Consider the following 18,428-nt stretch of genomic DNA (forward strand, 5'->3'; position numbering starts at 1 on the left):
TATATATATATATATATATATATATATATATATATATATATATATATGGGGTTTTGTAGAGTTTTTCAAATATCAACATCTGGTGATACCTTTACAGTAAATACAGTAAAAGATCTGTAGGGTTAGCTGGAGGATGAAATTGGCAGCCATCTGTTGATGTTCAACTATGAAAGGTGTTCTATTTGTACAATAGCTTCAGAGAATAATGGAATCCCTTGACATTTTCTAGATTTTCTGCTGTTGCAATTTGAAATGAAATGGGTTTGTTTTTGTCAACAACCTTTACAAAATAGCCAAACTGAAAACATGTTCTCAAAACTGTAAGCAAAATTAATGAAAATGAAATAAAGACTGGACGGGGCCATTGAACACGGCAGGCGTGCTCAAAAGGCAGGAGCGGCACCATGCGGCGCGCATGCGTTCCCAAGCGTTTAATTTTTCAGAGTGTGATGGCTGTGCCCCAAGATAAAAATAGTTGAACTTTAAGAACACTGCTCATCGCATGTCATGGGAGAAGGAACATCCAATTACAGCTGGCAGAGATATTTTCTTTGGCCCACAAACTTTACAATTTGATTGTTTAACCCCTTCTGTCCAAGGATGTTACAACATCAGGTTGAAAGACCATCCGGATTGACACGGAGATTAAAAGCAGCAAAGCTACATTGAGGAATTTATCGCACAGGGGTGTGGTGGCTGGCACCGTCGCCTCACAGCAAGAGGGGCCCGGGGTGCGATTCCCGGGCAAGACGGGCCTTCTGTGTGGAGTTTGCATGTTCTCCCCCTGGCAGTGTGGGTTCTCTCTGGGTTCTCTGGCTTCCTCCCACACTCCAAAGACATGCAGCTTAGGTTAATTGATGACTGTAAAATTGCCCGTGGATGTGAGCATGAATAGTTGGCTGTCTCTATGTATGTCTGGTCATATAAATCCTCTGCAATAGTCTGGCAAGCTGTGGGTGTACCCTGCCTTCGCCCAATTGCAGCTGGGATTGGTTCCAGTTCCCCACGACCCTGGACAGGATAAGCGGTTGAAGACAATAGATGGAAATCTCTTTGGCGATTTTCCTTAACATATGATTCCTGTAATCTGTTGTCTTTAGACTACAGATTGTCAACTTTAGAAAAGTCAATGATTATTGTAACCACACTGTTTTTTGTTTTTTTATCAGACTGAAGAATATTTTGGCATATTTGATTTTTTTCTGAGAGTGAGCTCTGCATCTTATGAAAGTGAAGATGTGTGTTTTCATCCTCCCTCACGATGGAGAATAATTTCACTTGTGAAATCCTATTTTTTGGACATTTGAGTGATTTAAAAAAAAGGATAAAATAAAGCATGGGCTTCAATTTAAACCTAAAGTATTTCATTTCAGCCATATCCAACCACCAGCCATATGTAACACACACATAAAAAACAAGAGCAGACCCCTGGGGGAAAACCTGTCTTTTGACTGTATACTGTGGAGCACAACCCAATCTCAGAAAAGCTGTACTCTTGACAGCTTCATCAGATGTCATACACATTATGTTTTTTCAGCTTTCCTGCAACACGCTGATGGACATTTAATGTTCAAGGGAGATGATATGATCACAAAGCAAGCAGCTGTGCAACAAAGCCGTGTACATGGTTTCCCAAATGGTTTTTCTGAGGTATACTGTGTTTTCATTATATTGTATCAGCATGAAAGCGTTTTATTGTTTTTCTGCTCTTCATCCCAAACTGTGGGCAGATATAATGGTGTCATGGCATCGTGAGAGGATCCTTGGCAATGATTAATGACCCCCTAACCCTAATGTGAAAATGCATTATCCACCAGCAACACTGATCTGAGAACACCTCATTTAAAGTTAATTGTACCACCTTTTCTTCCTTTTTTACATTACAGGATCATCCAAGTTTTGTGCTTTCAAAACACTTATTTTTATGATCTCACCTGTAGAGTGTGACAGGAGGGTTGGCCTTTGCAGAGCAGTGGAATTTCACAATGTTGCCCTCCAGAACAGGCTGAGGCTCCACTGAGAGATTGACAAGTGGGAGATCTACAAATAAAAACATGGAGACGCAAAGACAACCAATTACAGATCTGGCAGCCTCCTCAAACATCCTGTAGTGAACTGTATGACAGAGACAAACACCATGTTTTTGACATTTTCTGTGGCTTATTATTAAAGCTCACTGAGAGAGAGAGAGAGAGAGAGAGAGAGAGAGAGAGAGAGAGAGAGAGAGAAAACAAAAACAATGCAGCAGACATTTTGCAGAGAAGACATGCGTAATAGACACCTTATAAATAGTTTAGAAAACATGCAACCTCAAAAGAAAACAGCCTAACACACCGACATGCAAAACGCATTCTCAGTTTTATTCGGGGAACTACATTTTCAAAATGTTTTTTTTTTCCTGTGACCCAAAAGTGATTTGAAAGCCTTTTATGTAGCTGTACCACACATACAGTACTGTCGGTAAATATGTTTCACGTAAAACCACAAGGACAAACTATTTTTATTTGGATGAGTTTACAACACACTGTGCCAGCATTTAGAACAGTTGTGACATCTTATCACAGTTTGTGGCAGCATTTTCTCCCAAATAATAGGCAATTACTCCTGAATAATTTGATGCCCTATTGTTATCGTCTTTCCACCCACCAAGGAGGTCTAGGCCCAGCTGCTGAATAACACTAATGTATTTCACAGGTGTGGGAGGGAGCATGCTATTTCTATTCTCGTATATTCATTAGCGGCGTTATAAGGAGAAAATCAAAGGCAAACTTGACTTGATAATGAGTTTTGGTAAATGGCAATTTGAAAACAGTGAATAGTCCATGGTGCAAACCACTGCAATTAAAACAACGAACAACCTTGTTGATACAGTACATTACACAGTAAAACAGTTCTTAGAATAACAAGCATACAGCTTATGCAAATATAATAAACAACTTAATTTATCCTAATTGACAAAGGTGGGCTTGTTTTTGAAGATAAGTGTTCATTTCCATATTAATCCCATCCCATGTGAAACAAACAGTTATTTACCCCATAGATTGAAAATTAATTTCAAGTAGTCTGTTCTAAAAGGAGGCAGGTATGTATTTTGTTGGGAGCTTCAAATGCAGGGAGGGAAAATTGATCAAGCTGACCAGTGGTTGTTTAAGTGTTTTTATAATGTGAATAGTTCAGGTGGATGGAGTATTGCCTATAAGAAACAATCCTCTTTGTAAAATAGCTGTCAACAAACATTGTCAAACACATGGTGCTTCATGGTAGCACATCTTTCTTTCTCATTTTAACTTTCCATGCAATTAACCAATATGTGTGTCTCATGTTATTTAATAAAATAGTTTGTATAATGTTATCCATGTGAATTGGGTGTTTCCGCCACAGCGTCATAGCTGTGTGCCATTTGTGGTACCAGTGGCATACTGGTAAGGCATCATGGGCAGTAGATTAATCACATAGGGAAATAGCTGGTTCTGGGTTTGATGCTGGTGCAGCCATCTGTTTCAAAGGTGCACTGAGTCTATCTGCTCTGCGTTCAATAATACTAATGTACCAACTGGGGACTGTGTTTGGATTTGGATGAATAGCAACGATGGGCAGGGAGATCCACACAGAATTAAAGAAGCACACAAACATGTAATGAAGCCCAAAAAAAAAACTGTGTATAGTTATGGAGAGTAATTCTGTGTGTGTGTGTGTGTGAGGGGGCATGAAGTGTAGGAAAACTGCTTTTTACCCTGTGGCTGTGCAGATGCTCTGCGTTGGCTCAGCTGCCACAAAGCCCCAGAGAAGGGGGTGGTCCAGGTGCCATATTCCTCCTACTCACACACACCGAATTCCCCATCAGGAGACATACCCCCCCCAATCCCAACCACCCCACCGCTTTCAAATCCATGAGCTCCACCTGTGCCATCTCTCCCCAGGCCAGTAAAGAAAACAACAACATGGTGAATCCTGGAAGACTGCAGGCCACAGTGAACCAGCAAGTCTCTCCAGGTACTCAGCAGCCATCTCTGTGTCCGTGCATTTGCATGTATTTTAGGGGGTGTTTGTGTTCATATGAAAGGGCATGTGGGTGTCATAATAAAACAGAAAACCTAGCCATGCCTTGAGCACAGTAGGTGTTTTCAGCATCGCGACTGGTTAATTGCGTGGACAAAAACGTTTGCAGAGGGAACCTCCGGTGTAAAATGACAGATGTGATGTGGTAGCGCTGGTAATAAAATCCAGCAAGTAAGCTGGAGAGTACAGAAAGAAGCACATAGACACAGTGTGTATGTAGAAGCTAATTGTAGAGGCTAATTTTCAAGCCTTTCTCACTAAAAGTGTTCCTATACTGTACTTTTCAATCCTGCCAACCCTTTTCTCTGGTCTTCCCGCCAAGATACTTCTAAGGACACAAATGCTCATTACTGTCAATCCGGCTTTTAAATAATGTTCCTTTCAAATGACTGAGACTGAGACTTATAAAAAGACCTCAGTCCCGCTCAGCAAGGGCTAATGTCATGATGACTGTACATCTATTTCTATGTCAGACCAGCAATTTCTTGGATAGTTGTAACTTCTTGAAAAACCACGAGCAAAGCCATGCTGTCAAAGGTCTGCCAAAGGCCTTGGGTGGGAATCAGGGGCTGTCTCTTCTTCAACCTTTAACCTATTAGATATGACATGCATCAACTTCATAGAGAAGTCCATTTGCCACTCTGATGCATAAATAGATGAGCTGCTGAGTGAGCGCATTTGATGCAACCTTACATCAATATGCAAGATTGTTTCCTCAATTCGTCAAGAGATGTGGTAGTGAGGGATAGAGAGGGGGAGGGATAGATGAGTAGAGGGAAACGGGGATAGTAGGCTGATCAGAGCTCCAGTGAAAACAACAGGATGAATGGGGGGGGTGGTATTATAGTTGGCCGACAGCTTTTGATCGGTTAGTTCAAAGTGGAGACCAGATGGTGTTTTTGGAACAATCTTCCAACTTCTCTGTTTCCTGGAGATAGTGCCAACATAAATTGTTGTTTCCCCTTTCTTAAAGCTCTGTTTCCAATCTCTCTGGGTCACTGTAGACAGCTGTTCTCCAGCAAGACCCAACTTCAGGAATGTCGGCTGCCTCTGAAGGATGGGGAAGTTGTTTGTGGGCCATCCACTCGTGGCTTATGTAGCGTTAGCAATATGGGCACACTGTCATGTGGCTGGCTGAGTGGAATACTTGAGGGGAGAACAGACTGACTGAGAGCCTGAGGTCCAGCATATTGATTATGAGATATTCAACCATGGGAACATCAACGGATTTACTCAGTTTAATGAAGGCAGATGTTCTGCTATCTCACGTACAGAAATTTCTGAGCCTTTTCTTTCACCATTATCCTTCACTCTTTTCCTCTCACTTTCCAATTCTGTCATCTGCCTTCACATGGATTTGCCATTATCTGCTTGAATAAGCAGGGAGAGCATGTAGCTGAAACCAAAAACAAATCCTCCCCAGTTGCACATCTGCATGTTCTTTATTAATTAGTCTCAACAAATGGCATTCATTTCCCCCCACATGGCTCAGCTTGTTTGCAATGGAAAACACATGGAGAACCTTGGCTTTGCTCGTCCCTAGCGCATTCATTTTCCCACTACGTGTTTGAAAGCGTGTTTTCTATGTGGGGCAATGCTCTGCAGATATGCAGCTGGACTAGAAAATTTTTGAGGAAGAGAAGGATGAAACTGTGGCATCAGAATCACATTTCACCGCAGTGGTTTTGTGCCGGAGGCTAGCAGAGTTTAGTGATTAAAGTCAAAAAGGCATAATGCAAGTTAAGTCATGCTGCTGGAGAAAACAGCATCAGGGGGTAGCCACCCGTCAGCTATCAAATAATTACAGTCTGCTAATGGACTGGTATATGGACAACTGAATTCAGCAGTCTATCCAGGGGTCTGAAGCACCTCAATTGGCTTTAAATCCGTCTCATTTTGGCAACATCACCTGTACATACTGTATTTAGATGCTAATTTGTCCAACCCTTGGTCAGATAACTATGTATGAACTTCTGTAGGAAGGAAAATGCTGAGGTGGATGTAAATCATGAGCATTAAAGTGATGATAAAAGAAAATACCGGTGTGGAATGCATACGATTTTAAGCTGGTTTAAGTTAAGCTATAGAGCTATGTGCCGGGTTTTGTTTAGATTACTCTCATTTGGATTGATGTAAGGATGGAGCAGAGAAAAAAAAAGGGCACCTAGGCTTAGAGGTGAGCGGAATACGAAATGCTGAGAAGGGCAGACAGACTGAGAAGATTTTAATTGCTTTTGATGCCATTAATATTATCTCACTAATACCGTCAATTCGAAACACTCTAGGCAGGAAAATAAATGACACTATTAATTCTGAATATTGAGACTTACTACACACAAAGAGACATGCATTATGGAAATACCAGCATTTATTCAGAAAGTGTAAATGCTCAGTATCCACGGTTTCAGGGACTACACAACCATTTGGAGACAGTAACTCATTTTCTGTCTTCCAGAGAGATATCAGATCAGAGCATCAGCATACATTTAATCTAAGTCTTCAAGATAGAGCCAGAACACACAATGTCAGAGACATATTTGCAAGGTATTAACCGTGTTCTGTTTGCTGTCGACTCATAATTTCCTACTTATGATTAGGAAAAGTCAAATTAAACGACACTTGAAGGCTCATACAACTCAGCAAGTTAAATCTAATTTAGACGAGTGGACCTAGGAGTACTTAGGTCGCACTTTCCACTTTTGACTTCGTTCCCCTGACCAAAAATGGGGTAAAAGCTCTACCCAAAGATCAAAGGGACTTTCATGGAACTCAATGAGACTTTGGAAGGACCAGAGTGGTTGCAGTGTGCACTCTAGCCTCAGCAACTCAGTGTGTCCGGCCCTCAACAGGGTCCAATTTAAGACTAATCGTAGCCGTTCACTGGAGACTGACATTAATCTCTCCATCTTTCTTACATGACTGGTGCATATTGCAGCACCACATGTATGTGCAGGACATGCAAATTAACGTGAAATATAATTTGTTATTTACTACAAACATGGCAAGAAATTATGACTATTTTTATGTGTGGAAAACATAATCATAGAGCAGCAATCTCCGTCCAAGATAATGAGATTGTATAATTGTTTTTTCAGTTGTCTTGTTTTTTCTCAAACACGGAAACTGCCCTTTTCTTAAAATACAACCAAAAACAAAAACTATATATATATATATATATATATATATATGTAAATTAATGAATTTTCATGAAACTAAATGTAGACTCTAGCTCTTGCAAATGGCAAGTTTCATAGCTCTCTATATGTTGATGGCAATTATTCATGCTTAGTGTAAGTACATATTAAGAATTTAGATGCACAGAAGCAGGCAGCATTTTGTTGTGCCCAGCCTTGGACAATCACAGAACACACAGAATGTGCACATGAACAAAACATGACTACTATGCAACATTGCATCTCTCTAGGGCTTTCTCTTCTGAACTATGGGCAAACTAAATAATCACTCTCAGATGAAAGCTTGAAATGTTACCTATTACATTAGGTCTACATCTATGAATAATATTTGATCGTATACAGCATTACAAGGACCAATTCATTCTGAACATATTTAACATCTGTGCTGCCAACAATTATTAAACAGTGTTGTCACATTCTGACTTTGAACTGCTTCTTGCTGTAGAATAGAGGGAACACCCAGCATAATTGTAAAGAAGACATGGTCAAATGTTACATTTATTTCACAAGCTAACGTTGGACATGGAGCGCCTGAAGGAACCTTTGCCTTGAAGGGTGAAGGCTTTCACCTTCTCTGAGAAAGGCTCAATAAGAGAGTATAATAGTGGGCAGAAGAAATTAACATGTGTTGTTCTGTTTCTCCTGCCCCAAAGAGGTAATCCATGCTCTCTTGTCTGGCCATTTTCTTTTGCCTGACAATAGATGAACCCATCATGTTTTTAAGTAGTGATGTTAGCACAGATACTTACTAATTTCTGGTGAAATATATTCTTTCATCAGCTATGACAGTACATGGTCATGGTTTTATTATTTTATTTTCAGTTGGCTGAACCCTTTGAAGGATCCAACCCCTGAGTTAGGACACAGCTTTTGTGTGCTGCCTTCTATGACAACAGCAGCTTTCCATCAATATTTACCACTTGGCTATCCTCCCACACAGGGGCGGAGCCAGACGTTGTACGCATTAAGGGCTCAGCCCAAGCATAAGGGGGTCTGGGCCATGCTCAGTTTTTTTTCCTATTTTCTTATAGACACTATTTTCCAACCCTGGCGTGAACAACATTACAAAGCTTGGAGTTTTGTTGTTGTTATACTATAGAGTACAGTTCACATGACTGTTTAGCTGACCAATCAGAGAGACTGAGGGGAAATGACACAAAGTTGAAGGTATTTTAAAAACCTAAAAGATTCTTTTGAGAAAACATTTGAGGCTGGTGCACCAGAAGCCAAGCCCCCGTTCCGCCCCATTAGACAGTGCCCTCTGTGGAGGAGCAAATGCACACGCCAGAACTATGCAGAACATGGTGGTCTGGTCCTTCAAGAGAAGGAGGTCAAGTTTAATCTGCTACTGTTCTGCCTGCCGGTGTTGCATCATTTATTCATCCTGCACCTGTTTTTATTGTTACAGAAAGACTGCCTCTCACTACACTTCTTCTTTGCAATGCGCGATGCATTCATGAGTGGTTTCCAGATTCCCAATCTCACAATTCTCCATTCTCACAATTTTAACATAGTAAAAGATAGACATAGATTTGAGTAAACCTTTACAAGACACAACACATAAGATGCAGTAGACATGTATCTAGTGTTCACTGCATGTGTCTACAGTACAGTGTAGATGGGGTGTACATCTGCATCACAGTTTATATTCCTTTGTCTTTGTTTAATTAACATGCAGTGTTTTAGATGCTGTTGTTGAGCCAAGAACCTTGTAATCGAATAAGGCGGCGTTGAAATTAAGCAAATTGATGCCCAACATGAATGAATCAAAGTTCAATTACAGCACGTTTCATTTCAGGAGAAGCTTAATTTGAAAGTGGTACAAACTCTGGAGGCTCTGCTGAACTGTGCTGAACACTTTACCTGACAAGTCTGATGGGGGGCTGGGGGAGTGAGAAGGAGGGAGAGAGGTAAACGAGAGGCTAAGCCTTGTGGGAGACAAGTTGAATCTCGACAATTAGTCTCTGCTGTCGCTCAGTTTGATCTCACACTGTGGAAAAATGTTGTCGGGAGCTGTAATTGTGTAAAGAGCATATTTTTGGAATGCTAATTAGAAATCTGCTGCACTCATTTCTCAGGGTTAAATCATACATTCAGAAGCAAGGATGATGCTATGATGGCGAGCATTTATCACAGACACATCATTATACATGGTGACAAATCAGTTTACATGTGGGAAGACTTCCCTCTCTGACTGCATGTCAAAACAATATGACGAGCACAAACTGCAAGGGTTGCAAACACCAGCAACTGTTAATCATTTTTACTCCCGCGCCTGAGTTGGCCTGATCGTGCCGTGGCCGCTCTTGCCATGCTTGCCTCTTGCGGTGCACATAATGAAGAGAATGGAGCCGTCAGTCATATTGCCTCTCCAAATAGCATTTTCTGCTTTATTAGTCATACTTAATGGTGTTGAAGGGGCCGTGAGTGATGCAAAATTCCTTTGTTCAAAGCCCCTCTCTTACTGTGAACGGTTCTTGATCGAAAAAATGATTCCCTGACAATTGAGGCTGAATGTGTTTTACACGCTGGGCTTACTTTGCCTGTGTTAGACGGGAATTGTGCATGCTCTCGTCAAAAAGATTGATGGCAAGAGCAAGGAAATACAAGAGGTGGAGACAGTGTGCAGAGCGCAACTGCAGGCAGGTAGTTGAACCAAAAAAGACAATACTATTCATTTTACATGGACAGCACCTTTGATATTTTATCATAGTGAACAAAAAAAAAAAAAGCGATGCATCATCAATCCATCCACCCACCTACATGGCATGAAAGCAAAATGGAAACCAATTATACATATCCATCAGAGCCTAAAATGAATCCTAGATGTTTACAGAGTGTCAGTCACGTATGCCTGACAGACAGTTTCACGCCTCTACATGAGAGAAATCCCTCAAATACTGAGTAATGCATGCCATATGCAGACTCCCCCCCCCCCCTCCCATCTGCACTGATTGCTAACCAAGGGACTTCAAAAAACAATCACGTAACAAAAAGTTGGAGAGTAAAAGGGACGGGAGAGACACTGACAGCAATGAACAAAGAGACAGAGAGGGAGAAGTGGTATGCTTACGTTGGATGTCAATTGTGACACTGGTCTCCTTGCCGTTGGGGACTGCCTTGTTGGAGGCCTTACATATGATCTGCTGACCCGTCTCGATGTTGGAAGGCGATAGGTAGAGCGTGCTCACTGTACTTTCTCTCCTGCCGTCCCGGAGCAAGGTCTGCAAAGAGTAAAGCAAAGTTGAGTAAAGTTGGCTTGAACGTCGCAGGCAGTTTGTGTGGTTGAAATGTTATCGGCCTCTAAATCTTTACCATGAGGTTGGTTGATTTGTCTTATCGATTGCTGTGCTTGAGACCTTGGATTGTTTTCATAATCAATAAACAGAATCTCCAACTATTTTGATTTTGGGCGGTAAACACTAAAAACAGCAAAACCGAACTTCAGAGTCAAATCCATATTGGATTGTATCCTCAATAACTCGAATCCAATTTGAAATTCTAAAGTGTTTAAATGATATACAAACAGAGACAAATTATGTAACAAACAGTTCACCAGATAAGCTTTGACAGAGAAGGTATAAAAGTGGGAAAAACAACAACAAAACAGCAGCAAATTCATGAATACACACATGTTGTCCCTTGAGGGACCACAGGCAAACTCAGAACTATCTAGCCTGAAGTTTTACTGCAAAGCTGATTGATATGAAAAAAAAGGAGAGATATATATTTATTTGCCTTTTTTGTGTGTCTGGAGAGCTGCGCTCTAGTGCATGGCTTGTCATACTCCACAAAGGAAATCAATCTTCTTTTCAGCGCTCATCCTCTGAGCCCTACATTGTGGAAGCCATCTGGAATCGCTTGGTAGCTCTCAGTAGCTCTCACTCTCCCCAAAACGCTCTGGGGAAGGCGCTGGGAATCTATGTTAACCAGTGCGGTGCAGAACAAAGTCACTGACTAGAACAAATTGCGTGGGCAACGGGGCACAGTGTGGTCAACCACAAAGTCAAGATGCATTTCCCTGCCATCTCTTTAAAGGAGGCTCACTGTTGCTTTGTGTATTTGAAGAAGAAGGCCCTTTGCTATAGTGGAGTGCATCAAACATTTACTTAAAATAGAACAGAAGTGCTTTGTTGACCAGGGTGAGCTCGCGGGACTTGCTTTACTGCACTGCTACCTTTGGATTAGCCTCACAAATGTATGGATTGCTTCATGGATATTTCCTTTACTTGCAGGAAAAATATTCATGTCACACATCAAATATATATATAAAACATTTTCGTCTGCAAACCAACACTCCTCCACACAAAAGATTAAAGTTTCTAGATAAATTAAGTTGAGATGTCATGGCTGAAACGCAGCAAGGTACATTACTGTATATTTAAGTTTTCTCACAAAGTTAAAAAATGCTAAGCAGCATATATATATTTCAAGCACCATAATCAATACCTATCCAGCATTAGAGTCAAATAAGGTTCATTGCCAATGTACAAAAAATGGTAATTATCTTGTCATTTCTCTACTTTAATACAAGGCTGAAACTGTAATCTAACTACATGCCCCTCTGTTAAGCATACCGCATTATGAATAATATAATTAAAATGTCATTGAACTTGTAAAAGCAGACATCAAGACACTTCAAAAGAAATCTTTTTATCTAACCACTTTATAGTTTGAGTACCTAAAGCTAGCTCTTAAGTTGCAGTAGAAAGTCTGTAATATTGGACTGAAGATAAACAACATATTTTTCCTGCATATTAATAAGCATTTTGTAAGTAAACCGATATTATAGATGCCATCCATGTTCCTGTGAAGTCCATTTGAAAGTGAGGAACCATGTGATAAAATTCAGAGTGGTGCGTGAGTCACTTCCAAAGCAGAACGCATTAGCTGTCAGACCTGGGATATGTCAATGTAATATCCTTTCTGACACAATCGGGATTGTTTCCTTCGTCGCTCTGGACCTGTCTGAAGTCATTAATCTTAGGAAGGGGGTTGGCTGGCTGCTGTATAGAATTCAACACCATGCTACATTGCAAATTGATACATTTTCATATCACTGCATGGAGCCTATGTGAAGAATACTTTTAACCACGCTGTGAGAGGAATGGAAAAAGTAACAAGACTGACACCGAAATAGTTGTTTTTTTCAAGGTATGATGCTTGGTAAAGAAAGCAGGGAAAAAAAGGCAAAAAAAACACACATCAATAAGCCAACCTATTGCTTATCAAGTTGATTAACATAAACTGTGCAACAAGGACATCCCACTGGCGCTCTCTTTTTGACAACCTGTTGAATGTGGGTCTGATATTTGCTGGCTTTTAATCTTGGTATGGGCTGTGCTTATTTACATCATCTCTCTGCCATTATCACATTTTTGAATCATGTTTCGGTGCCATACTTATTTGTCACTGTGGCTTTTATATTGAGACAGATTGTCTTTTATATTGAGACAGATTGTCGCAACATAACGATAGCTAAGCTAGCTTTACTTAAAGCTATAACTGGCAAGCTCAACTTTCATTTAACAGGAGGGTTATCTACTAATTAAAAAATACGGCTGAACCAAATGGATTATCTACTGAATAACACTTGATGTGTTGCCAGCCAAGCTAATTCACTGTTAGCCCTAAACGGGCACTGTAACCTTTATTCCACTCACCTATTTGAACAGTGCTGCTGATCCATGAATTCAAGTTTAAAAATGATTTGGATTACAACGTGCATACCAAAAAAACACTCCACTGCTAATGGAGTGAGTTATGAGTCACCACTAGCAAATAGCAGGTTAGAAACCTCACAGCACATATTCACCATATCCTGTAAACTCTTGTTAATATTAGAGTGGATAGAATATTGTACTACTCTGCAGTAATACACATGTTTGCTGGAAGTGGCTGTAATGTCTTCAGGCCAATCAATCACTGTAAAATGTCTTGATGAATGTATTTCAGATATTTGCACATGATAAAGCTTTTTTTAAATATAACTATGAATTGGGACCAACGTTTTATGAGATGTATGGAAACCTCCCGCAGGGATTGTGTCGAATTTTCCAAGTAAGCAAAAGCTAATAACTCATACATCATTAATATTTTGCTCACCCATCCAACACACCTTTGATTTGAAATCAAATGTATCTCTGGGTTGTATTCAATTAGTAATAATTCTGGTCGACACAAGGGTTATTTCACTAAAACAGTTGATTGCTTTTACGTTGTACAATAAGTTTATGCAGAAGGGAAAATATGCCTTTTTTACTTTGGTCACTGAGGTTAAATAGGTTTCTTTTGTTTAACATAACCCAAAAAAAAGACAATTAAAAAAGTTGTTAAAAGCAAGTGATTTATATTTCATGTCATACATTTTATTTTAAATCCTAAATGAATAAGGTTAATTAGCTTGCCAAAATCATTTGAGATCTTTTAAAACTGGCACAATGAATTATATTAATGTTGGAAGTACAAAGCTCATTGACTTAATATTCTCCTCTGCTGCTGGGGAAACCATATAGATCTCATAAAGAATAAAAGTGAACATGTTTAATGAACACTCAGATTTAATTGAGTAACTTTATTTGTCAGTATTTCCCCTTCCTATTACTCAAATGGGTGCGACGATTAAAATATAATAAAGAGCTCCAATAACAAAGAACTCCTATGAAGAAAGGTAGAGAGAAACATTATGAAACTATCGTCTGCTTTGAGCACTTGTAAGACAGAGGGGTGGAAAAATAGCGAAGACCTAGGATTGGAAAAGCGATAATAATTTTTTTCCTGCTGAAAATAATATCCATCAATAGTATCAGCTTCATGTAAACTTTTGAAACTTTATCAGATGTTAAAAAGCAATGCCATTTCACAGCAAAGCTGAGAGGGTATACAATAAAAAAGCACTATTCTGCCTTTGCCAGCAAGAACAGCTCATACAAATGTCACTATTTTTTATTTTTTTTAAACCTCCCAACACTGAGATAACTCTCCAGTCTCCTGCTCACCTCTCAGCTTTCCACCAGAGCATTCAGGAAAAAAAATGTAGCAGATTGGGGAGGAGAATGCATCAGGTTTTTTTTCAAATAATTTGTTGTACCATTCCAGTGCAAACGTCTCTTACAGCAAGTGTGCACACCTCCAAACCACAGCTCAGACCCGGAGGCTGCATATTGCAAACAGTCCTTTGCTGTTTGCCACTGAGCAGCTCCACTGGAGCAGATGGGAGATGAGTGTTTGAGGGAAGAGAGAACATTATTCATTAATTTCCTCTGCCCACATTTTCACAGCTAGTCTTGGTATTTGAACCATTCACCCTACAGTGAAAAGCTTCTGCCACATATTTATTTGGAGATCCCCCTACATAATATACTAAAGTTCTGTCCTTTGAAAGCTACCCTCACTAATGATAAGCTGTGCAATTCAGTGACTCTCTTATATGGTAAAACCGACACACATTTTTGCTAAGCGATAGCCTTAATCATACACTCTCTTAAACCACTGGTCCAGTAAATAGTTTCCTAAGAGATCATATAGATGAGCTTGTGCAGGCCTTAGTGGGAAATTATCTTTGGGTCAGAACTATCATTAGATATGACACCATCAGCCATTTTTGTGAATCCTCCACCACATCTGCTCTCATTAGTCCTCTTGATCTGCGGGACATGGGAAGACCATCAGAGCAGATGATTATGCTTACAAAATGTCCCCCTACTGCTGTTTGGACCCTCCCAAAAAAACACTCATCTTCCTTTATTCCAAACCATTGCTTTTTAATGGTAGGGACATGCTTGGGTTCTGAGCAGACATGTGAGCATCCATCAGCTACCAGCACAGAATGTCCTCATATCTGCCTTCGCTCTGAAAGGAAGTGAAGACAGGAAACGTGTTCTCCGCCCACCATTAGCAAGCGGCACCTCAAGCAATTGCTTTATTCAAATCGGCCTGGTGCCGTACCCCCGTACAATCAATGACATTTATCTGCTCTTTGAAAAAAGCCGATAATGGGATGAGGCAGCGCAGGGAGTGAGGGAAGGCGGGGGAGGTGTTAGTGCTCTAAAGTGCCTGATCTCTTTAGGTCCTTTGTTTAAATAGAAAATAGAACATGACAGCATGGATTGCATGATTAGCCTTGAGGGTGAATACCAGCCAAGAGTCCACGGGGTCAGGGGATCACCCCACTCGGCTGGCATAAACAGCGGCGACTGTGTGCAATGACATCAAAAGTGGGAACGTGATCTGTCAGAGAGAATCAGACTTCTCCGTGAAAACGTTCGGGCAGATTCCGGCATGGAAAGTGACATAGTGGATTTCATAACAGGTTGGGAACATGAAGAGAGACAAATGCCACTGAAGAAGGAGATCAAAAAAACAGAGAGAAACGTGAAGTCACTGATAGTTCCCCGATCTCGCCATCTGCTTGTCTGAGTTGATTTGTTTACTGGGAAAAAAGGCCAGACTTCTCTTTTTTTTCTTTTTTCTTTTTTGCAATCAAAACACAACCTGGATTTTCAAGGGACTTCATTTCAAAAAGCAGTTTGGATGTTGAGGCAAACGCCCACCGATGACTCAAGCAGTCACTCCGAAACATCTCACGGGTGTTAAGCACTTTTGTAGCAGTTATTTACAGCAAAGGAAGACATGCAACAAATGTAACGTGACAGGTGTCTTCATTCCTTATCTCAGGTTACTTTGATAAAAACACACTGGTCTAGAGATAGAAAGCACAGCCACCATGTAACCCTCTCCCACACACCTCTATGCTTACCTTGGAGTACATGGCCCCATTCAGGACCTCTCCGTTGCGGATCCAGAGGATTGAGGCTGCCGGCTTGGCATTGTTAGCATGGCAGGTCAGATTGAGGGGGTCACCCGCCCTTAGGCTCACCACCGGCCCTCCACTGATGACTGGATCCTCTGGGGGAACTAACGATAAAGACACAGGGAAAGAGAGGGCATTAGCTAAATGATAACAATAGGATAATGAATGGGTTGCATATTATTAACCACTACGGATTGTGCAATTCATGTAAACTATGTGGACGTATGTAGATATTAAATTACGTTATCATTCAATATGTAATGTGCATACATTTTGCTGAGTGCAGAATGTTATTTGCATGTAAGGACTTCACTATTGTCGTTTCAACATACAGTACAGTTATCAGTCTGATATATTGCTTTTCCTCACAACATAGTGAATCAGGAAGTCTGAACCACATAAGACAAATGGCACCTGCAAGGATTTCACTGCATGGCACCTAACCTCATCACACAGTCAATTCCCATTTAATAAGAGTGCTCAACAACGGACGGCATTTGGGTTTTTATACAAATTATTTTCCTTCAGAAAATAAAAACCACATGTGTGGGTTGCTCATTCGGGGAAGGTAATGACTTCACAGTGAGAAACAGATTACCCTTTACTTACTCGGAAACTAAAGTAGATGGTGCGGTTTGAGGCACGAAAAGCTTTGCACAGGCCACAGCATGACTCTCTAAATAACAATCAACTCTGCCATCAATCAACGCAGATGAGATTCCGCCACCATACATACAATACACACAGAAATGTCAGCATTACAAGTGATTCAATCTAGTGATTCAATCTACCCCCCTCAGATGCATTTGATCCCCCATGTCTTCCCTTCTAGAAGAAAGCCTCACAACGGCTATATGCGCTTCTCCATGCCACTGATCAAAGTCATTTTCCTGTTTTACCAATGAGCTGATCTGTTTTTTTTTTTCTTCTTCATTTTTCATAACTGAAACTGCAGTGTATTATTGATTGACCTGAGTGCTCATTACAATGCAGATCTGGGACAAGACGAAATCAAAGGCTGCAGGCAGCTGCCATATTCCCTTGCAAAAGCATCATGATTGGAAGGAAGGTTATAATGGGTTGGAGGTATGCTGTCAAACAGAACTGAGATGAATGCAAGGAGAGAAGATGTAATTGGGATACTGTTGATGAAGTATAAAAGGGCTCTTTTCTGGTAGATATGAATGAGAGCATAGTGTCACATATTCAATGTTGTTCACTATTCATTTAAATTACTGACAGGAAATCTTGTTAACACTTTACATTAGTCAGTTTTAATTTGCTCTAAATGGGTTTTTAAAATTACCAAACAAAACGTATTCTGACCTCAGAGTTAGAAAACTGCATTTACTTTAAAGTTAGAATCCTTAAGACTTTCATCTAATCAAACCGTGTTATTGATGCTATTTATGGTTGGCATTTTTCAAAAATAGCCTCTCAATGTATTTACGTTCTACATAGTTTGTTATATGTAAGCCTGTTTGCATCTATCTTGCTCTTCTTTATTCTCCCCCCCGCTCTGTCATCACTATTATTTTTGACTTACAATGGCCTTAATATGCTGTCTTACAGCTGCACATATTTTTATCCAAATTTGTTATTTAAACAATGTGAGTTTGTTTGGTTGCACTGTAAACAGACACCATGTTGCTGTATTTCTGACAAAGTAGCTGTTCAGGGAGTGTTTGCTGCAGAATTAAACTGCTATTTCTGTTATTACGGTAACCACTGGTGTCACCAAATCAACCGGGGCTGAAATCTTGAGGATTGCAACTATTAGATGTATATTTAAATCTATTAAACAAATGAGTATATAGTGTCATAGTCTACATACAGCGCGAGTGGAGCAACACATTGAGACTGGTCATCTACTGTAACATCACACTGCAGATCTTCGTCACAGATAAGCTCATCTTAGTCTTCAAGTGCTGTTAGTTAATTAGTGCATGGGGGTGGCATTTTGGTCTGTTGCTCTTATGACTAAAACCTTTGATTTACAAAATAAAAAAAATACAGACTAAAAAAAACATGGGAAACATTTGTTTGTCCAATTTATCAGAGAGCATACCCATCAGCACAACACATTTAAAATGACCAAGGACTGAATCAGACCAGTGTGGGTGCAGTGAAGTCTTGACTAATATCTCTAACCAGCTGGACCAGTGAATCTGCAATTAAAAAAAAAAATCCCCATTCACTAGTTTTCATTGTGGATTTGAGTGCTTATTCTGGCGGGCTCCCTTTCATCTGGTCTTCATTAATATGCGGAGGGTTGGGAGAGGTAGAATAATCTTAGGTCAGCACTTGCAGATCAGACAACACAGTTTGCTGATCTAGGCAAGTGAGAAGGAATCTTGGTGAGA

At 40.2% G+C, this 18,428-nt stretch overlaps 1 protein-coding gene across 11 annotated transcripts in view; it reads right to left on the reverse strand.

The window, feature by feature from the left end:
- kirrel3b (kirre like nephrin family adhesion molecule 3b) overlaps positions 1-18,428 on the reverse strand; it is a 157,217-nt gene that overhangs the window by 26,833 nt on the left and 111,956 nt on the right. For 6 of the 11 annotated variants that reach the window (XM_031860791.1, XM_031860787.1, XM_031860793.1 and 3 more), the window contains 3 exons: positions 16,000-16,169; positions 10,327-10,477; positions 1,935-2,040 (listed from right to left, as the gene is read on the reverse strand). In XM_031860791.1, coding sequence (XP_031716651.1) covers positions 1,935-2,040; positions 10,327-10,477; positions 16,000-16,169 — 427 coding nt within the window. The remainder of the gene's footprint in view (positions 1-1,934; positions 2,041-10,326; positions 10,478-15,999; positions 16,170-18,428) is intronic. The other 5 variants (XM_031860794.1, XM_031860790.1, XM_031860788.1 and 2 more) reach the window with 1 other exon arrangement.

This window comes from Anarrhichthys ocellatus, unplaced genomic scaffold (genome assembly GCF_004355925.1).
Source record: "Anarrhichthys ocellatus isolate YVR2014 unplaced genomic scaffold, GSC_Weel_1.0 scaffold24, whole genome shotgun sequence".
Lineage (NCBI taxonomy): Eukaryota > Metazoa > Chordata > Actinopteri > Perciformes > Anarhichadidae > Anarrhichthys > Anarrhichthys ocellatus.